The sequence below is a fragment of the Dromaius novaehollandiae genome, chromosome 1, assembly GCF_036370855.1.
Source record: "Dromaius novaehollandiae isolate bDroNov1 chromosome 1, bDroNov1.hap1, whole genome shotgun sequence".
Classification (NCBI taxonomy): Eukaryota; Metazoa; Chordata; class Aves; order Casuariiformes; family Dromaiidae; genus Dromaius; species Dromaius novaehollandiae.
Window position 1 is genome coordinate 137,509,478 of NC_088098.1, and position 21,768 is coordinate 137,531,245.

At 35.3% G+C, this 21,768-nt stretch overlaps 2 protein-coding genes across 18 annotated transcripts in view; one reads left to right on the forward strand and one right to left on the reverse strand.

Moving 5' to 3' along the window:
* GPM6B (glycoprotein M6B) overlaps positions 1-6,586 on the forward strand; it is a 113,546-nt gene extending 106,960 nt beyond the window's left edge. For 9 of the 10 annotated variants that reach the window (XM_064500091.1, XM_064500134.1, XM_064500081.1 and 6 more), the window contains 3 exons: positions 1,787-1,860; positions 2,181-2,246; positions 4,698-6,586. In XM_064500091.1, coding sequence (XP_064356161.1) covers positions 1,787-1,860; positions 2,181-2,246; positions 4,698-4,847 — 290 coding nt within the window. In that variant the 3' untranslated portion in view covers positions 4,848-6,586. Of the gene's footprint in view, positions 1-1,786; positions 1,861-2,180; positions 2,247-3,073; positions 4,255-4,697 lie in introns of those variants that run through there. The other variant, XM_064500118.1, reaches the window with a different exon arrangement.
* Positions 3,637-21,768, reverse strand: part of OFD1 (OFD1 centriole and centriolar satellite protein) — a 41,232-nt gene continuing 23,100 nt past the window's right edge. For 7 of the 8 annotated variants that reach the window (XM_026116916.2, XM_026116890.2, XM_064500025.1 and 4 more), the window contains 7 exons: positions 21,086-21,218; positions 16,011-16,111; positions 12,121-12,240; positions 10,675-10,823; positions 9,498-9,668; positions 9,017-9,087; positions 3,637-7,906 (listed from right to left, as the gene is read on the reverse strand). In XM_026116916.2, the coding sequence (XP_025972701.2) occupies positions 7,861-7,906; positions 9,017-9,087; positions 9,498-9,668; positions 10,675-10,823; positions 12,121-12,240; positions 16,011-16,111; positions 21,086-21,218 (791 nt within the window). In that variant the 3' untranslated portion in view covers positions 3,637-7,860. The remainder of the gene's footprint in view (positions 7,907-9,016; positions 9,088-9,497; positions 9,669-10,674; positions 10,824-12,120; positions 12,241-16,010; positions 16,112-21,085; positions 21,219-21,768) is intronic. The other variant, XM_026116907.2, reaches the window with a different exon arrangement.

The window sequence follows — 21,768 nt, forward strand, 5'->3', positions numbered from 1 at the left end:
TAGTATCTCCGAATGTGCTATTACTTTTCTAATTAATTCAGATTACATTGATCTCCTTCCAAATGCAATCAATTTGAACTGGCAAGTCATTTATCTGAAATGATTTTGTAGCAGTTTCTAGTACTATAATATTAGGTTTAAAAACAGACCAGCCTCAAAATAAACCGCTTATAAAGAGAGCTGAGAAATAGATAACCAGATTCTGTTCTTTGAACCCACCTTTACATATCCTTTCTTTTCAAAAAGCTGTTTTAAATTTAAATTTGAAGTTAACAAAACTTTGCTGTAACCAATGACTTTTGGTTAAAACCCCCAAAACCTGCAGTCAAGAGTCTGCCTCAAATATTAATGAATTAGTACTGCTTTCTAATTACACGTAGATATCTGCAGGGAGAGGAAGGAGCAGAGGTGTGGGAAAATAACATAAAATATGGTCAAGCTTTTCAAATGGTTCAGTCCTTAAGGTGCATTTTTAGTGAAGTTACTCCTGTCAGCTCCCCTCGTGCAGAAAAGCTTGTGCCTTAATTACTTTTGGCTTAATTTTAGCTAGCATTTTCTAAGAATGTTTAGTTCCTTGGACTAATTCATTCAAAAGTGAGAAACTGATTCAGAGTTGAAAAAGGGACAAAGTTAGGTTTTTGCTTTCTCGTCCAGGATTTATGTCCAGTACGAAAGGCTAAGATACATTAACTTTAAAAATAAAACATCCCAAATCAGTTAAACAGTTGCACCCCATTTTAACAACTGACAGTAAGAGACTGGGAAGTGCCTATTACTCAGCAGCAACGCCTGGGAGTGTAGTGGGAACATACGTTCCTACTTCCTTCTACCTCTGATGTTTCTCAGCTCCTCTAGTGCAACTTTTTATGGACTGGTGCCTTCACTGAGTGACAGGAGAGAGCAGCTTCTTGACCAGCTAGTAGTGTCACTCAGCTACCCTTGAGGTGGTGGTAGTGATAACTCAGTGGCTTCAAGTGTATTTTGAACATTCAGAGAAACTAACTTTAAAGTAAATCCTAAATGATCTTTTTGAAAGCCACAGCTAAAAGGATCTGTTTCTTACAGAGCTGCAAATTCCAACCAGCTGAATTTGAACTGCAAGTTATATTGGGGAGACAGTGTTGTTTTTCTGTTTCAAGACAGGACTTCTACTTATGCTTTACATCTGTCATAGGCCTAAAAGTTTAGGTTATTTTAAACCTTCTAGATCCTGTCTAGTTCTTAAATTTTCAATCAGATAAGAAAAGTAATTGAGAGTACAGGAGGTATGGCAGAGCAAATTTTCTTGTAGCAGTGTTCCCTTAATGCTTTTTTACCTACTGGAACTCAAGCAGAAAAAATCCTTTTGTAATTATTCCCTCTGGCTCCATATTCACATTCCCCTACAGTAGTTGCTTGTTCAAGTAGAACTTAATCTAGTAAAGAATTGCATATTAAGTGCTATCCTGAAAAGTGCCAAGTATCTCTGAGATGCAGATTATCCCTTTCAATTATGACTGGGGGAGTAGTCAGTGTGTGACTGGACCTGAAGTGCAAAAAACCCACCATTTGGCTGCCATATGGGAAAACCACATCTGAGAACATATCTTGGCAGCAAGCCTTGGTATAAGGAGAAGGCACAATTTGAGTGAGTTGTTTTAATTCCTCCTGCCAGCTCAAAGCTGTACTGGTCAATGTGTGGATGCACAAAATGGGAACACAACTGGCAAGTGGGTGGGAAAGCGTAGAAAGGAACAGAGAGTGTTGCTTGTTAGAATTAGTGGTTTCTTTTGCTCTGATATTTCAGGTATCATCCCTTGGAATGCTGTACCGGGCAAGGCTTGTGGTCCAATTTTAGAGAACATCTGCAACACGAATGAGGTACAGAAACATAACCTGTACGCAAATTTTGCCTCCAAGTTACAGAGGAATTAACAAATAACTTGATGTAAGCTTTGGAGAAAGCTTAACAGTCTCTTCATATTAATAGTATAAAGAGGCTGATTTAAGTAGAATACTGAAATTATTCTCTCTCTCCTCATCCCTCAAAAATGAAAATCATTTCTAAATATTTTTGGTTTTTACAGCTTTGAACCTCTGGTTATGAAGCCAGTTTTATTATCCTTATTCTCTAAAATGGTTGAAATGTATTTTATACCATCTCCAAACACTTTAATATTTTTAACATGTTTTTTCCCTAGTTCTACATGTCTTATCACCTGTTCATTGTGGCCTGTGCTGGAGCTGGTGCCACTGTCATAGCATTGGTGGGTAGCATTTTTATTCTTTTTTGTGTAACACGTTCCTTTCAGGTTTAAGATATTTTGAAATTAAATTTTGTGTATCTTAAAAATAGTGATACTACAAAGTAAGGAGGGCAAGCTAGGTCTAACTTAGCTGCTCTGGCACTGGCTGTGGTTTTCTTACCTTAGGACCTACAACAGGGCCTAACCAAAAAAAAAAAAAAAAATTTTCCCTTTAAACTTGGTAAGTTCCTCCAAACTTTCAACTTGTCTGACTCCTCTTTTTGTAGCAATGCCTAGTTTTGGTCATTACAAGTCAGAAGGTCTCAAACTTTTGCTTTAAGAAGTTATCTTAACTCACTTCCTCCATCCTTCCTTAGGAAAAAAACTTTGCATCTCCTTTGAAAATCCTAGCGCTACAATTTTTATACCCAAACTATTTATTTTCATTTGTGTAGTTTATAATTGATCAGTAGCTTGTAACTGCTTATTCTTTTTTGTCTGGACCCAGGCAATTTGACTAGTCCAGCTCTGCAATGCCAGTTAAAGATAGCAGTTGGAAAAAGGGACTGTAACAAGAGGATTTATCTTCACATGTCTAACATTTACTCTAGCCACCAGCTTCTGACTTCTCGACAGCCATGTCCAGGTGTAATATTCACTATTCTTTGATGAAATAGCCTTAGGTCTGCTTGTAGATTATACTCTAAATGGCAAATTATTTATCTTGCATCTTTGTCCTGGAAGAAGCTCAGAAAAACATCTGTTGTAGTTATCAAAAATTGCCCAAATGGGCTTGAGCCGTCACCTTTTTGTATCTTACTCTCCTGTATTTTGTTCTCTTCCACCAGCTGATCTACATGATGGCTACTACATATAACTATGCTGTTTTGAAGTTTAAGAGTCGGGAAGATTGCTGCACTAAATTCTAAATTGTATAAGCCCAGTAAAGAGCTGCATTGCGTAGCTTGAAATACCACTGACACCCTAGGCTAAAAGTCTAGCTTTTTGAATTTTGTTACAGTAATTGTAAATAGCTTCAGTAAGCATCATTTAGCTTATCACATTAATAAAATAACTTCTTGTATATGAATTATGATGTGGATGAGATCTGGCTATTTGTTCATGTTGAGAGGATTCAGTTACTGTAGGGGTGTTATAAATCATCCTTTTGAAGATGGGATATTTTCCTTTAAAATCTCCACTTACTTTCTAACAGTCATCTCTAAAACAAATACTGGAACAGTTCAGGGTCAGAGTTACTAGTTTGTTCTTCAGCGTCCTGAACACCAGCTACAAAAAAACGGGAGCATACAATGTATATGATGTGAAAAGAACGATAAAGTAGTGCCAGTGTCTTGGCAAAGCCCAGGTATTGTGAATTAGTTGGCCTGTAATTCCGGTGTATGGATGATAAAACTGATTTTTTTTTTTTTTTTTTAACTTAATTTTCAAGTGATTGCCAAATCATGCTCTCTCTGGAAGAAAATATATCCTTGTACTAGTTCTGCGTAAAACAATCACATTCTTTCTTTTGGACCCCAAACTAGTAAGAAACTGTATTTAGATAACCTCAGTTTTTGTATGGCTTGCACTTTAGTAACTGATTTCTCAGTAGCCAGATCTCAAAAATGTAAGTATGATTACAGGGGAAGCAAAACCATGCATAGATCATAGTGACGTTTTTACACTGTTGAAAAAGGAGCAGTGAATCAGTGTTTTCAGATGTAGATTTCTTTTGCATGAAGTATGCTGAAAAGAAGTTGGAAAGAGATGTATTCACTTCACAAACTAGAGAAAAACCCACACAACAAAAAAAAATACCAACCGATTTCGACACTTGGTATAAAACTTAAGAAGTTAGACAATGGGCGCTTAAAATGTAGTTATAAAAATACGTTATTAAGACTTCTTAACCCAGAGATTGCATGCTTTTGCTTAGTTTTGGACTCACATTTTGTTTAATTTTTCAATATGTTAATGTAGCTTTGTTCACATAAATAAAACTGTTTACAATTTTAGTTTTTTTTGGGGGGAGGGGGGGTAGAATTCTCATCTGCTTGTTGGGGAAAAAAAGTATTGCCAGAATCTGTGCCTGTATATACAGAAACACCACAACCTTAGAAAGCAGTTCTTCTGAGCACCTTTTTGTTTATAATTATATAAATTGCCACATACAAAACTTCTTTCCTGCTTCCCCCCCGTTCTGCATTTTGATTGATCAGTAAAACTCTTCAGCTCATTTTATTACTTGTACTAACTTTCTCTAAATTTTAAATAACCAACTTAAATATTAGCACGCAAAATTCTACAGATCATTGAAAATAGCCTCTGTGCTTGTTTTAATAACAGAACGCTTATTAACGTAGAATAACTTTTTTGTTATTATTTTAAAGAGTGTCTATTAATCTAACTAGCAGCTTGCTTTGCCTCTTGACATGCTCACTAGCCATCATGCTCACCCTTCTCTTCCAGATCCACTTCCTCATGATACTGTCCTCTAACTGGGCCTACTTAAAGGATGCAAGCAAAATGCAGGCCTACCAAGATATCAAAGCAAAAGAAGAGCAGGAGCTTCAGGACATCCAGTCTCGATCAAAAGAGCAACTCAATTCTTACACATAGATGTTTGCCACAGTAATTCAGCAGAAGAATTCTGTAGCTCTGACAAATCAACAAATAGCTGCTCTGCAGTACAGATGTGTGTCTACCAAACAAAATAATACAGAAGTGTAAAAGCTTCAAATTCAAGCTCCTGGAAACATGTTCATAGGGAACTCTTCCTGTGGGTAATCTTCCATCCTTTAATACAGAGAATGGAGGTTTTATTCCAGGCATTTTAAAAGGCAACACTTCACAAGTGACCAAATTATTCTTCTTTAAGACTTTTGGTATTTCATATTTGACATGTACTACAGCATGAATTCCTGCACAAGACTGTGGCAGGTGCTCCAAACCAACAAGCAAACCTGCTTGTACAGACCCTGTACAAAGACACATGTACAATGTGTGATTTATTATCTCAATTTGTATATCAAATGAAACTGTGGCTAGCTAAAATTTAATCGCTTGTGCTTATTTGACAGCACAGCTGCAGTATTTCATTAGACAGATAAGTTATAACAGGGCAGTCTTTGAACATGCTTTAAATGGGCCACAGGAATTGCAATCTACTTTTGTGCCACACTTTTTTATGAAGAAGCAGTCACTGTACTGTGCTTACATGAGTGTTGAACAGATGTCCCAAGTTTTAATCTTTTTATTAACTATTTAACGGAATGTAGATCCTTGGATCTGGATAATGATCCCCTTCTTTGAAAATAAATGTCAGCTTTGCCTTAATATTTATTTTCTATAAATGTCTTAGCATTTATATAGCAGCAGGAGACCATTATCCTACATTTTAAGTGAAAAGTGTTACCTTATTAAAATGACACCAATTTGACTACTCCAAATCAGCAGAGAAGTAATTTTGCAGAGTTTTACACAAACAATAAAAAAATTACAGCCATAAAGCAGAATACAGGATGTCCACCTTTCTCTATCTTGGTGCTTAGCAAATTTATAGCCAGTGCTTATGTGTTTTCCTTTTTACAAATTAGCTAGCACTATAAGAAAACGTGGTGTTCAGAAAAAAAATGGTGCCATTTTAAAGTTATTTCCCATAGAAGTCTGCCTTCTAATTAATGTTTTTTTCAGAAGCATTCAGTGATATCTTGAGTATTAGTGATGGTATATTTGGTGTTTGTTCTTTATGATATATCTATAAATGTTGGGGGAAAAGTAACAATACATCAGTCGTTTGAAAAAATAAATATTCAAGTCATACATACCCATGTTAAGCTGACGTGTGGTTTGATAGTTTTGACTGTTTGCTGAATATAAATAAAAGGAAGCACAAGTTTCTTCAAGTCATTATTAAATGAAAAGGCATTTGGGGGGGTTATTAACTTCAAATATGATTTTGTTGGTAAATACTGAAGTCTAATTTGACAGTTTCAAAAAAGGGGCAAAGTTGATCAATGTACAGCAAATATGACAAAATAGCCTAGTGTATGTTCTTACCTGTTGCATGAAGGAGACTTTTCTACAGCAATGCAGGTGATGTTCTAGCCCAGTGTTTGCATAAGGGTAATAATGGAGGCAGTGTCTTAAAGCCTAATTCTTTTCTAATTCAGTGTGGCTATTACTGGGAGTTTTTGAAGTTTTGTTTAAGTAGTCTAATATTTTTATGTAAAGAGCATTAAATTTTGCTATGTATAAATTTTTGTAACCTAACAGTGAATCAATATTTTCTATCAGTGCCAAGGGCTTCCTGTAGTTACATCCAAGTGTTAAAATAAATATTTGTAGATAACAGACAACACTTGTGTATGCTTATTTGAAAACAGACTTACAGCTACTCTATACTGGTGCATCTCTATGCTCTACATCTCTATCTTAAGAAGTTAAACACATTTTGTTCAGTATTATCCATTTGATAATGTACTGGGAAAGGATGCCCTGTAGGTGTATGCTTCAGTATGGGTAAGCCAGCTAAAGGTTCTTCTAGCGTTAAGTAAGTTTTGATAGTTGCTCCAGGCCAGCACAAAGCAACAAGCACTATTCATCCCATTCTTGACATCAAACAGAATGAGCCTCTTAGAAATCTTGTAAATTCCAACTTTGCTGCAACACCAAATTAAGCAGCATGTAAAACTGGACTAGCCACCAAATCACTCTTTATCTTAATTTAAAAAAGCAAGGTTTATTTCTGTCACATTTCTGGTACACAGCATTTCAACATCCAGTAAATTCAAGACAGAGCTTGAGTTTTTGCCCCTAAATTCTGTCAAACTTGGCTTCATATTCTTGTACTTAGGTCAGGATGAGCAGCCACAAATGCAGTGTGAGTTGTACTAGATGCTGCCAACCGAAATTACTTCATTGATTAGAAATACTGTATTTTATATTGTAAATAAAGTTTAATGATCTTGTCTATAATCTACGTACAAAATACAAAGCTTAAATAAAGATGAGTTAAATAGCACTTTTATTTGAATCTCTCCATTCTGGACTGGTTAATACCAAAAAAGTGATACTTGAGATAAGGCTGCTTTTAAAAGTGTTTGTTTCCCTTAAAATAGCAGTAAAGGGGGCAATTTAATTTGGTTCTGTCACACACTGCTCTTAAAACTGTACCAGCCAAGGTTCTCCAAAGAGTACCTTTAAAAACAAGTGATATTTGAATTTTTTGTTACACTTACGCTGTTTCTTTGACCTATTTGTAACATATAATGGGAAAAGTGGGGGGGTGGAGGGGAAACAACACTTCAAAATCTGCCAAAGTAAAGAAACTCTAAGTCAAACCAATCTACCTGAACATACCCGTTTCTTTACACTGCTTTGTCCCACCTCTCACCACAATCAAAAGACAGGCGTCCTTATGAATTAATAACGCATCTAGACTCACTATTTGAATTCAGTGACTGCCATGATGAGACAGCTCAGTATCAGCTTTATAATTATACGGCCTGCAATCCTTGCGCAGACTGTAACATTTCACACAGCTTCACTTACAGCCAGAAAGCTGCTTTAAAACAAACAAACAAACAAACAAAAACCTTTTTTACTGTAAGAAAGTATCAGTAGCTGTTGTTCACCAGAAGTTTTCATCAGCCTCTCCGTGAGAAATGCCTGCAGCACTGTATTTGGGATAGGAAGAAAAAAAAATTAAGTGGTATGAATCCAAAGCACTTTAACTTAAATATACATACTTGTTTTAAAGAGAAAGTTGAATTTCCATGCAATTTAAGGGACTTCATATAGTCACCAGCCCTATTTGATGTCCACACAGGATTACTTTTCAGTAAACTGAAGTAAACAACCCTTACGAGTGAGGATTTAGGCCTTCATAAACAGAAAGCCATCTCATCTATCAAAAAGCAATACAATACTATTTCCATAGTACTCAACCAGTACTTCTCTTTTGTGGAAATTCTTTTCTCAGTCCAACTTTCACAGAAACATGCTTCCTATACTAGGATTAACATAATTTTCAGTGAAAAGAACACTATAACGATGTAATCCAGAAGCACCAGCATAGGGTCTGGTATATAAAACAGCCCTTCGAAGGGGCAGATAATACCAAAAAGATTGCTACTTCTGATTTGAGTATATAATTTTTTTCTCTTCTCTATAATGATGTGCTTGTATCTATTTTCAATTCTAAATCTTCAAAAAACAAAAAGATTTGACAGAAATAAGGTTTTTTTTTTCCTATCAAGCAATTCAAAACTATATATCCTTATTTATTGGTTTCTAAAGATAATCACAGCAAATGTCCTAGCTAAGATAGCTTAGCACAGGTTGCTAAAAATCTCTGAAAAAGTGTGTAAACTAGTTTGTTAAAAGTCTGTGATGCTACCAATAAATCAATGCTAGATTCAATGCTAATAACAGACTATAAGCAACCTGCAACGCTAACAAACTCTAGTCATTGCTTAGGAAGAATCACTTACACTTCAGTTCACTGAAGGAACTGAGGTGCTGTTCAGGTGCAGATAAAAAGTTTTAATTACTACATCTGTTGAAACAAATCATTGAATGCAGTTCCCAGATCCTAATTCCATACAGTGCATTACTTTTACCTGTATGAGAACTGGGAGGGTCCTCAATTTTTCAACATATTTGCTTTTGATTACAAGTTTGTTTATTTTGCTTTTTAAAAGAGAGGTGTCTCTGAACCATCATTCAAACTGTAATTTTTTATTAACAAGGAGTAACAGATGTGATTAATAATATACCAGCCTTACCTGTCATCTTTTTCACTAGATACAAGTCCTTCTGTAAGTGATAACTCTTCAATGTCTTCTTTTTTTGAATCCTGGTAGCCAAGAGGAAAATAAATACACTTTCTGTAACTGGTTCTTAAGTCTAGCTTTATCAGTGACTCCAGTAATTGCATCTGTATTTTAAGACAACTTATTGAAACAACTTATTAAACGCAGGCTACTAAAATTGCAGGCATTTAAATTTAATGTAGTGTCTTAGTAGCTAACAAAACAGCATAGTTAGACAAAACGTTATAAAAGAAAATGTTTTCAATTGTTTCCTTTTGAATCAACACATTTCTAGAACACAAATCCAACCACTCATCTCAGGAGGTTGTTTAATCAATCATCTTCTGAATGAAGAAGAAAAAAATAAAGAGAATATTGTTTTCATTCTAAACATACTTAGCAAGAAACCAATTTAGATAACAGATTTTGGGGGGCCCAGTTTTGAAATAATCACCTTGTTGGCCAGTTCCTGCCCCCTGCTTTGCTGAATTATTTTCATGTATTTTTCTAATGGATTTGGAGAAGAATCCTTTATGTTATCTTCAGCACCAGAACTACTGTTTTCAGATGTTTTTCTTTCCTCATCTTCTTTTTCTTCATCTACTTTCATCAAGTCTTGGATACACTTCAGGACACAAAATCAAAATTAAATATTGATCAGCTCAAGAAAAATACTTACATGCTGTACTACATATAGGACTTCATATTAAACTCAGTAAAATATGCCAGTCTACTCTAAACAGCATTAAACTTGTTATATTCAGTTCAAGATGAACTAAGTTATTGCTAAACTCAAAACAGTGTCATTCAAGAAATCACACTCTTAACCTGTCTGAATGACTAAAATGCTGTGAGTACTTAAGTCCTGGCTTCTTCATATGGCTAAAGATCTGGGCTGAGGCAAACATTTACATATGAATTGAAAAAGGATAAGCTGACATAGGTGTGCAAGTTCCTTGAAGGGCTCAATTTGCTAGCATGCAAATGTGACATGGGCACATCTGATAAGCAGCACTAAGCTGAATCAAATTAACCAAGGTTTAAGGGTGGGGAGAAGAAGAGGAAAGGGAAGGGAGCAACAACCAACTTTTATATGGGACCCAGAAGTCCAGAACATTATTTCAACATGTCCTCCATCAGCTCAAGGGGATTTAAAAAGACAGACAACCACAAAGCCTCCTTGTAATTCCTACTTCCAAAAAAAGTACCCTAAATATCCTGATACAGACTAATCAACAGTCTAACACACCTTCTGGTGGTGCTGCACCAGTAGCAGTCCAGACCAGAAAGACTGCAAAAATTATAGCTTGTTTTGATAGTCTGGTGATAGCTGAGTTCTAATTTCTGGCCATAAAACTATAGTTTCCAGCTACATGAAACAGTGTTTCTGGTTATATGAAGCACAGAAGAAAAAGTATCTGCTTCCAGTGAAAAAGTCACTTGACATAAGAAGAAATTTTAGTACATCTCTTTGGTTAATCGCACATATACATAAAAGAATTTAGCCTCTATGACTTTCCCTTAAAAAGGGTAAAATCTGTTTTTAACCAAGTAACACACGCACACCTCAATCTTAAAATATATGGCAATATAAAGCCACATTACTGTCAGAAATTAAAATACTAAATCACCATCTCTTTGTTAAGTTTTTCCAGTTCTCTTTGCTCTCCTTCCAAAGCTTCCTGTTGTTCTCCCTGTCTTCTTTCTTCTCTCTTTCTTTCTTCCAACTTTTTCTCATCTTCGCTCTTCTGTTTTTCAGTCTGTCTTTGATCCAACACTGCTGTGAAAAATTGTTTCAACATCCATGATTTGATTTACATTGTTCAGTAATCTACTAGAGTAGCAAACACTGAAACCCACTGTAATAAGCATCTTGATAACAAACCCAGTTTGTAATTAAGGTTGGGCAAAATCAAGGACATACAAGTAAGTAGTAAGTCCTATACGGCATTAATAGTAAATGAAAAACAACTAGATATGTTGCTTATGTGTATGTATGTATAACTATGTATGTGCGTGTGTGTGTGCATGCCTGTATGTAGGTGCATACACCCCTCCCCCCAAGTTATCTAAATGTACCTGGCAACATTTCTTTCCACCCCTGCATATTCCCACCTCGATATATGCCTCCCTAAGAGTTAAACAGTAGAGCTAAAGTAGAGGGCAAAGAGTGGAAAAGTCTCTCGGTACATTTCTCATTCCTGTCCTGGACTTTCTCTTTAAATCTGAAAATTCCTATGTACATGCACATAAGCCTTCACTGAAACAAGTGTGGATTTAGGTGTTAAAGAAGATGTCTTTACATCTTCTTACACGTATCTCTGTTATCTTAAAATTCATGCTGCACTTTTCATCTGTGGAACGTGGTTGGATATTATTTTTTATATTTATAAAGCAAAAATACTTTAAAAACTTTTGAAAATTATTTAAGGACACTCTGCTAATTTGACCAGTAGTTTTAAAAAGCTACGCAAGTGGAACAGTATTCACATAGTAATTAGATGGTCAAAAAAAATGCTGGGAATTATTAGAAGCTAGAAAGCTCTGCTCTACTATGGTAGCATAATCGTAACGCTATCAAAAACAACTATAAAAGTTGCATAGGCAGCACTGAAATCTTCCTCATCTACCCAAAGAATTAGATCAGCATTTGGTAATGCACTTTGTGAACTATGAATAAAGAAAATCAAAACCATCCAAACATGCAGCATGGAAAATACTTTTAAAAAAAGTTTTAAAGTCTTATTTCTATCAAGAGCAGAAATAATATTTAATAGTCCTCCTAAACAAGCAAAAAAAATCAAAATCTCTCTCTATAAGCTGGGGTGGGGGGCTTAAAACGATTAAATTAAAAAAAAAATCTAACGAAAACAAGGGTGAAAAAGTCATCCTCATACAATAAAGCAGAAGAAAGCATTCCTATCTCTTTATTACAGAATCACCAATTTTGGAAAAAAGTTTTTAATCACTTCAGCATAAATATCTACAGAATGTTAAATACTGGGGGGTGGGAGTGGATGTTACACATTTGCCATGTAAAAAGGGTATTCGCTTCTGTTTCTGAGCTGAGAACTCACTTAAGTCCTGCTGTGAAGTGGCTGTTGCTGGCATAGTGGTTGTGACATGGTTTCCATTGACAATGTCCTCAGATGGATGCAAGACATCACTTTCACACTGCTTTGGAATGTCCCCCTGATCTGGAGAAGATATTTGAACAATAGTTTCATTATTTTGTAATTACAATAATGGGGCAAAGAAAAGGACACAAAGTGTGGGAATGGCTGAATTAGAACACAAATATAAGCACTAATTGAGCATTTTCCCTCCAACTTGACCATTCCCCTGAGAATTAAGAATTATCATAGACTGTACTTGCTTCCTTAATTACAGAATTGTTGGTTTTGAAATTAGCTATTGGAACACATCTATGTGTTCAAATGTACAAATGTACAAATGCAAAACAGATTCATGGATAGATACACAACAGAACATCAAAATGTTTCCATTTCTTTACATAATTAAAATACATATTACACAAAAACAACATGTCCAAGTTTAGCTCATCCTTTTCATGCATATAAAACATTTTTTAAGTATCTGATCACATACTGTTTCTTTATTAGGATCCCTGACTTCTGCAATGCACAGGATAGATACTGCTAATGCAGATATTCCACATGGTATTTTCTTCTCCTTGTGCAATGTGGCTCGCAACTTACAAAAAACAACTACTGTATTTCCTCTGTGATCCTCATCACTACCATACTCAACTGCTTCTTAACTATTTATTTGCAAAATACACATATGGAAACTACTACTATCCCAATTTTATGGGAGAAAGCAAGTAAAGGGGTAAAAGTCAAATGTATCCACTAGCTCTAGGTACCCAACCTGACCTACACAGGACTATTTTTCCAGGAATTTAGTGTAATATAGCACAGATACTTCATATTTCTCCTTAAGTTCTGGGTAAAGTTATAAAGAAAAATCAATTTCCCATGCTTCAAATATTATCATGGTTTCAAACATTTTTCTTTTCCATGTTGTAATAAAACTCAAATATTTTGCACGAAGACAAACAAGACACCCAAACTAATTAGCCTCACTCTCAGAACAGTCTGAATCACTTTAGTTAATTTTTTTTAAAGGATCATAGAAAATTTGAGCCAAATTGTCAGTCTAGCAAAGCTATGAAAATGCTTCCAGTTTCTTTCAAAAGCAACAGGAAGCCCTACCAGCTTTGCCTAGGAAAGCAAATTCTACACATGTTCTATGCAAGTGCAAAACAATGGGTTATCACACACACACACACAAAAAATCTGTTACCTTTTTTTGCTCTCTCTTTAACATTAGATTTAAATTATAAGGTTATCAACATGAAAATTATTTCCATATGAAGCATCAGTATATTCTCAGGGTAGATGTAATGCTTGGCAGAGCAGAATCTCATGGATACCTTTACCCTACTTTCAAAATAGATCTGTACAACTGGTAAGGAATAACTCATTACCAAAACCATTTAAAAATATTTTAAGATAAGAATTAGTAACAAGAAAGGCTTTAGAGAAGATCTAAAACATCTATTGTACTGATTCTTGTTTAAATAGTCAAAGAATTTCTACCACAAACATGTTCCTGCTAAGTATTGTATCCAACTTCTAAAAATCAGTTAAGCACACAAACAGAAAAATCAAACAATATAATACAGTAAGAATCATCTTTGTATTACCCATTCTGCAAAGAAAATAAGCAATAACTTATTCTTTGTATACTTTCCTTCTTTTATATAAGTGTGGTGAGAGACGCAATTTATTCCCTTAAGATGGCCATATCAACTATTGGCCATTACTGCCAAGAGAAATTCCAATCTTTTCTTGCAGAGTTCACTCACATTAGGATTAAAGGGCTTTTCATATTCTCTATACCATTGTTTTTATACTCTGGTTCTCCTTCTCTCCTTCTTCTCTCATTCTTTCATTGCCTCTTATATGACAGATACTTTTTAGATTTTACATGCTTCCTCACACCTAAATCTTTCCAGAGCACCCTCTCCTCTTTTTAACCATTCTGATTTCCCTCTAGACATACTGAGGTTGTCTTTTGATGCAATCTGCCCCAACTCAAGTATCTTATTTTAGAAAACAACAATATATGCAAACTCTTTAAATTATTCTTTTGATTGCCATTTGTCACTAAATGATACAGTGGCAAGCTATTTGGGCGTAGCATCTACTCAGGCCTAGTTACTAAAAAAAGGTCAATCTGGTCTAATATTGATAAAATAAAAGCAATATGAAATACAGAATATGTTCCTAAAAGTCTCTAATATAAAATTAAACAAATGAATCTAACCTAATTAACATATGAGATGAGTAGAAACTGTTAGTGGCTACAGACTCAGTTCACGTTAAAAGCTTGTAAGCATTTAAAGCTTGTAAAAAGAAAATGAAATTAGATAAATTAAAAAACAATGACTATATTGAGTAAAACTTCAGAGAGAACTGCACAGACAAGTCATTTCTTTCTTCTAGTTATCACTAAACACCGTCAGCATGTTTCCTGTGTAAACAGTTTTGGGGGTTTTTTTTGTTATTTGAATGCACAGTTCAGGAGAGTGAACATATGAAATATAACCTAACCAAAAACGAAACGAATGAGCCAGTCTTGGACCCAGAAAAACACTCATCCATTGGGAATAATATTTTCCTTGAAATCAGTGGTTCTGCTTCTCCTGTACAATAATTATCATCTGTCAACTGTGAATTTAATTATAACACCCAATCACATATCTTTATCAGTCTCAAAACTTTACAGACCTAACAGGATTTGGAAAAGAGAAGCACACTGTTCACATCCTTCTCATTAACAATTTCACTTATTCAAAACCCACAGTTTCACAGTAGATAAGGCTGCCCGGGCCTCACATTTATATGCCCCTTGTACGCTGAAAAACTGGGAAATAAAAGTCAGTAACTGTGCTTCTATTTCTCTCTCCGTATGTAAGTGACTATAAAGTATATTAATTTCTACTAGTTCCTTTCTAACTTTCTAAAACTGACCATGCAGGCTTAACTACAACACATAACAGTGAAGGAAACATTTTTACAGTATGCAGCATAAAACACCACATAATGACAAAATTATTTCTGCAATCAATGTGTAGCAGAAATGTAAATAAAATGCTCATCTTAGAGGAAAAAAGCTAGGATTAAATTCATATTTCAGCAACTCAACCATATGTTCCCAAACTACTCAGAGATACTGATTATTGCCATTGTAGTTTCAAGCATTTTTTCACACAGTTACAGATACTTCTGAAGCAATTTCTAATACCTAATACTATTTAAGCCTCAGTGACTGAAAGGAAAAAAAAATCAATAATAGTAGATGTAATGGCTGCAGAAACTCATCTTCAGAATTATACTTGGTAATACTGCTCCAATACTGGTCCATGATGAACACTCCTTGGAGTTTTGTTTTATGCAGTAAATTCAAGTTGACTCATACACTTACACACTTTGCTTTTTAAAACATATATATATATTTTTCTATACAGTTTTAAAACATTCTGAAACAAGTGTCAGACCTAATGCAATAATCAGAACAAGATTATACAAGTTTTCAACAAAAAGTATAATTCCAAATTTTAGAACCAATTGTATTTTAATATCTACTTATTAATACATAACTTAGCCCTCTAAAGATGCAAAGATGAAGAAAATTATTCCCAGCAACAGAGTTTTTCCTCTCTAACTATAGTCTCAAATTATCACACCAACTGTCTTGCAATTGTTATGCCCTAATGTGTTAAACACCCTTTTCCCCCTATAAATTACCATTTTTAAGTCTATCCACTAATAGTCTCTGATAATCCTAGGGCAAAATAAGTCTATTCGAAAGAAAAAAAGCATGGTGTATTACTCTTTCAATTTACTGGAATAACTGTCTAAAATACTCTAAAACTTACATTCAAGGGAAGAAACATGTTCTTCAAGGTCCTCATATATTAGTTTCTCTGGTTTGAGGATATCACTGAAATCTTGTTTGTCTGTTGGTTGATTATGAAGTCTGAAAGAACACAGAAGAACACAGAATTTAGTAAATATAATTGGTAAGCTTTTAAGCAAGCAATGATTTGAGATTTAAACACAAGGATTACTCACGTTTAGCAACAGACTAAACCAAATGTAAAAACATACAAGAAAAATGCCACAATGTTCTGACTCACAAGTTAAATATTTGAATACAGTTCTCCAACTTTCACCAAACATCATTCTCCATCTCTTTGATAACATGTTACCTCTGCAGCCTTTCCCCAAGGCCCACATATAACTGACATAAACGCATTACATTAAAACAAGATATACTCTGAAAAGGCATAAAGAGGAAATAAAAAAAGAGAAAGACAGCAAAGCATGACACACACAGTGGACTGAAAATTAAGAAATTTGCCTTTTCAGGCAGCCTGTCTTGCTTTGACATCATGTTAGTAGATGCATTAGAAATATATTGAGATTAGATGTCTGGCAAAACATAAATGCACGGGTGAAAATCTGGGTTCTGTGAAAAATAGGATTAGTGCCCTCATTTTAATTCCCTGTTTATCTAATCAGATAAATAACATGAAAGAACAATAACTCCCACATGCCCTAGCTACTAAACTTAACCAGAACCAGAACACCAAAAGTAGTACAGTCACTAATGAAATTCACAGGCAGCACTTTATAAAGGAGCTTACTTCATACCAGCTGTTGCTTTTTATCATTGCATAAATATATTTGTGCTTACAGTTTCTAAGGAATTCAGGTCTTCAGTCGGGTATAACAAACAAAACATGCCACCACAGACAGACATGTTCAATAAAAACAGTAAATCTGGGCAAAAACACAAATAAATCTGCCTTTTGAGAGGGATGGGGTTCAGTAATGTCACTGGGGAAAAAATACACTGTAAATTAAATAAAATAGAATAAGTGGAACTTCAAAATGTTGGAAGTTTACTTCATGTTTTTAGTCTCTCCTTCATAGAAATGGTTAGTTGCTAAATAATTCTTAAGCACCCACGGTTCAAGCACATGCATGCTACTTTCTTCAGTACTGTATCCTGCAACACTGCTAGATGGGCATGCAATTGAGTGCCTCAGATTTAGTAAACAGAGAGGTCTGCCTCACTAAGACAATCAAACACATGCGTTTTTAAACAGTTCTCAGAATTCATTTTGTCAAACAAAGCTGACACCAAAACCTGGGCTGTATCTAACAGCAATATTCCATAAAACAGTAGCCAATCAACACCAAATGACTGAACTCCACAAATTACACTTAAAATACCCATTAAAGAATAAACAAAAAACCCTCCAAAAACATTTAGCTTTTGTTAAGCTAAAACGTAATTCTAGACATCAAAACTGGTAGCAACCCTCACGATCACTTTCTTCAGCCCTGAACGTTAAAGGGAATGGTTTAGATAGTAACCTGCTTTATAACTCTAGTCTTCCTGTCTGTATTTATTAGCTCTCTTCATATCCACCCAAATCTTGAAATAAAAATAAACGGAGAGTTCCTGTAGTCATAGAAGTAATTGTTCTCCCCCACTGACAGAGGTCTAACTTGTAATGGCTTACTGGTGTTACAGCATCGTATTTTATTTTATTTTTAAGTTCCCATTGCCACTTACAATCTACAGATCATAAACTAATCCCACAATACAAACTAATGATGTATCATTTGCCTAATAGTTAGGCTAAATATCTGGAAAAGCCAACATATGCATTTCTCAAATACGCAGAGAAATAAAATATTCTATATAATAGAAAACGGTCTGAGACATAAGAGAATCGAAAATATTCGACAAAAGAGTACTTTCCCTTGAAGAAAGTCTTGGGAAAGCAGCAAGGTCAAGAAAGTTAGTGAGACCTCATGTCCTTGTTTTGTCAAGAGGAGCCCAAGAGAGCAACTACAAGCTGTAGCTGCCTGCCCAGACTCTGGCCTACTCTCTGCAACACAACTTGCTCATACTGTTTACTGTCCAGGCAGTGTATCTCCTTTTGTAAAACGTGGACTCCGTAAGGTCTCTCAAAGAAGTACACTCCCTCACAGTATTACTGCATTTTCCCCATACGGCCTTTGCGCGCAGGTAACATTCAACCTTCAGCTGGTATGGTCTGTCACAGGAATACAGGAAATCTGAAGCATGCTGCAGAAAGTGTCAAAGTGCAGTGGAAGGAGACAGGTACCTGCAGGGAGGCACCAAGCAAAGTCAGAACAAATCTCACAGTCCCTAGAAATTCCAGTAGGTTCTTTTCAAGTCCTAGAACGTAAAAGCTCTCCAAGCTCTAACTATAAAAAAGGATCCTCTCTACATTAAATGTGTATTAAGGACTGGATGACACCACAAAAAGATAGGTCTGTGAATGCCTGCTAGAGCTGCCTCAGGACATTTTTCTTTAGTCATCAAATCTGGCACGATGAGTGGTGGGTATGACCTATTTCAAGTGTCCTTTACTAGGGAAGCAAAATTATAAGTGAAGTAATCATGCTTTTTCTAAAGATATCTATTCAGGGTTCTCATTCTTGGGGAACGCTCATGGGACATCTACAGGAGGCACTAGCAAACCATTGATAACAAAGAAACATGGAAAGAGGAAACATTTTTGTGCAGTTTAGTTTGAAAAGTCATTAATTTATCTAAAATAGATCTTAAAAACGAACAGAAAAAAGTCCAGCTACCCATCCCCTTCCCACATGCAAGGGAGATTGAGGACTCCTATTCAGAAGGTTATACAGGCACATGAACCAGCTCTTCACAGGAAAAAATGCTAGCATTAGAACTTGTTAATGGATGAAGTGAGAACACTCAACTGCCTTGATTTAACCTCTTAAACAGGCAGTGGAAATTACGGAGCTTTAGCTAACAAAAAATTGTCATTCAAGTCACAGATGTGAAAAATAGACATATAATGAAAGAAAAATAGCTTTGCTAAAGGAATTAGTGGGTTTTAAAGAGTTTTTGCATGCCTTGAATAAAATCTCAACAGCCTTTTAACAACAACCATATGCAAAAGACCTGTTCTGATATGAAAAAGATGAGAGATTATCACCATTTTGGGCAGGAACCTGTGATAAGTTTGTAGCTTTACCTTTTCCTTGAAAAATGATTTCAAATCATTTAAGCATGAAGCTCCCCCTCCCCTAAAGATGCAACACTGGCTTCTGCAATGAAGTTCTCATGGTAGTCTGCAATGTCAACAATTCTCATTAGTCTTATCAGGATCATATTTATATCACTGGCACAGAAGCCTACTACAAGGTCCAAAACTGTCAAATCCCCTAGAGCTCAAGACAGTGAGCTGCTAAAAATACATACACATTCGGGTAATCCACATAAGGGTGAGGAACTCTGATAGGATTGTTGTTAAAAAGACATGCCAAGTGATAGTCAGTTAATTGAGCATTAACATCTCATATTCCCATTTGCAACATCCAACAGGCATTATTCTTGCACAGAAAAAGTATACAGCCAAATTTTTGAATGATCAATGCAGTCCAATGGGATGGAACACTAAGGAAAGTCATATACATCTCAGACAGCTTGATACTGAGTCCTCTTAACTTTCAGGCTGAACGGAACCTAACCCCCAGAGAGTCTGTCATCCAGAGTTCAATATGCACACATTCCTTACACATATTTGACAAATTAAAAAAAAAATTAATTTAATAAATTTAATCAAGACTATTCATAGATATTGCACAGAATTAAACAGTAGTTGACTTGCATGCTACATATTTACTTTTAGGAAAAAATAGCAAGCATGTTTTCTGAAATTAGTGAATAACTGAATAGTCATTTATTAATGGTGAAGCTTTTGTTCAGCTCTGTCTGTAAATGGTCTACTGTGTAAAAAAAGTACAATCAAACTCAAGTTCTACACTGATGTAACAGATTTCAAGCAATGCAGAATGGTTGTCTTGAAATATGAGGATCCAGCATTACTCTGCTTCAAATCAAGTGTTCAGTGCTTTTAAATGTTCACTAAAACATCAACACATAAACAAATGAAGTTTTAAAAAAAGAAGTTTTAAAAAAAGAGTTTATGGTTAAATCTAAAGCTACATATAAAGAGATATCTATACAGCAGTCAGAAAGCCAACAAGGTAAATCTTAGTGCTGAAACAGTGCAAACACTAAACGAAGAATGAAGCACCTTCTATCTTAGAATCCATAAATTATAATTAAGACAGAATACTTAAATTGATTAAAGCAGCACAGACTAAAAGTGCTGAGAAGCACAGTTCTAAACAGAAGAACTAATTCCCTTTAAAGAACAGAATTTGAGTGAAGTTTCACTGGTGGATATTTATCAGTTTGCTACATGTGCATAAAAACAACATGCCTTTAAGCTACCTTGGTCTCTCCAGATTTCTTCACGTTATCACTCTCCTGCCTTCTTAGTCCTTCATCTAGCACTTTTTCATGGCAGTGCCTTTCTTAGGCTGTGAAGTGAGTGTTAACATTCCCATTCCTAACACAGGGAACGTCTGGAATAATCTTTCACGATTCCTCAGTTTCACAATAGTGAAAAGACTTTGCAGAATATTTTCTATATCAATCATGTTTTACTTTGTCACAGGACAGGACAGAAGTTTTTGGAATGTTTTAGATGTATTTTTATACATATATACTGACAGTTTCTCAGAAAAGTGCATATACTGACAACCACTAAATGGAAAACACTGCAATCATCCGAAGTTTCTGAAATACTTGATGTACTTGAGGTTTAAGTATTACACTGCACATACTTTGCACTGTAAGAAACACAGATATAACAGAAGTGAAAAGGTCAAGTCATATTTGCCATAGCAAAGTTTCTTTTTTTGAACTAACTTTCTCTTTAGGCATGATATTCAAGAGTGGAACTCCTGAAGCAACCTTAGAAAAGTTCTGACTCATAAAATTTATGGCTTACTTGAATTGCAAAAGCAGCTATCACCATGTGTCTTTTTTAAAAAAAGGTTACAAATTTTGTTTTGTAAACAATATTACCTGATTTTCTCTCCATGACTGGATGGTGAGGAAGGAACAGATTCAGAAGATGAAAGGTGGCGTGGTTTTGAAATAGGAGAAAGCACCTGATCAACACTTTGCTGGGAAGAGGTAAGATATGAGACACTGATATCTGTAGAACAAAAAAAAGAGCAATTTGTATTAATCAGTTCTTTACATTGAGACTTCTCAGATAAAACGTCCATGATTGGACTGTGCAAGCACCACCACTATAGCACAACTAGCATCAAAATCTACAAGGATTAATATGGACTTTCTTGTACTAGCTACTTGCATCTCTTCAGAGCTGCGTTAGGACCTGACATGTAAACAGAGAAAATTTCCTCAATGGCAGAGCTCTGAAAAACGGAGTTCAGCATTTGAAGTCTGCTGGTGATGCATAAACTATCAGGGGAAAAAAAAAGAAAATGCAGTAAGTTTTTTTAATTTTTATAACTGCTTTTAAGCAACGATGCTGTTAAGTAAATTGTTGTCAGCTGCAGAACTACCAGTCTTTTTTCCCCTATTATTTCCCTATAAATTCTCCTTTACAAGCCTTCATTATCATAAACTTATTCTTCATAAAGCCTTATCGCCTTCAGCTCCCCACTATACCTCCATGTCCCACACAATATTGCCTCTCCTCAACATCTAAGAATCTCTCCCAGGCTGCTATTAGAGGA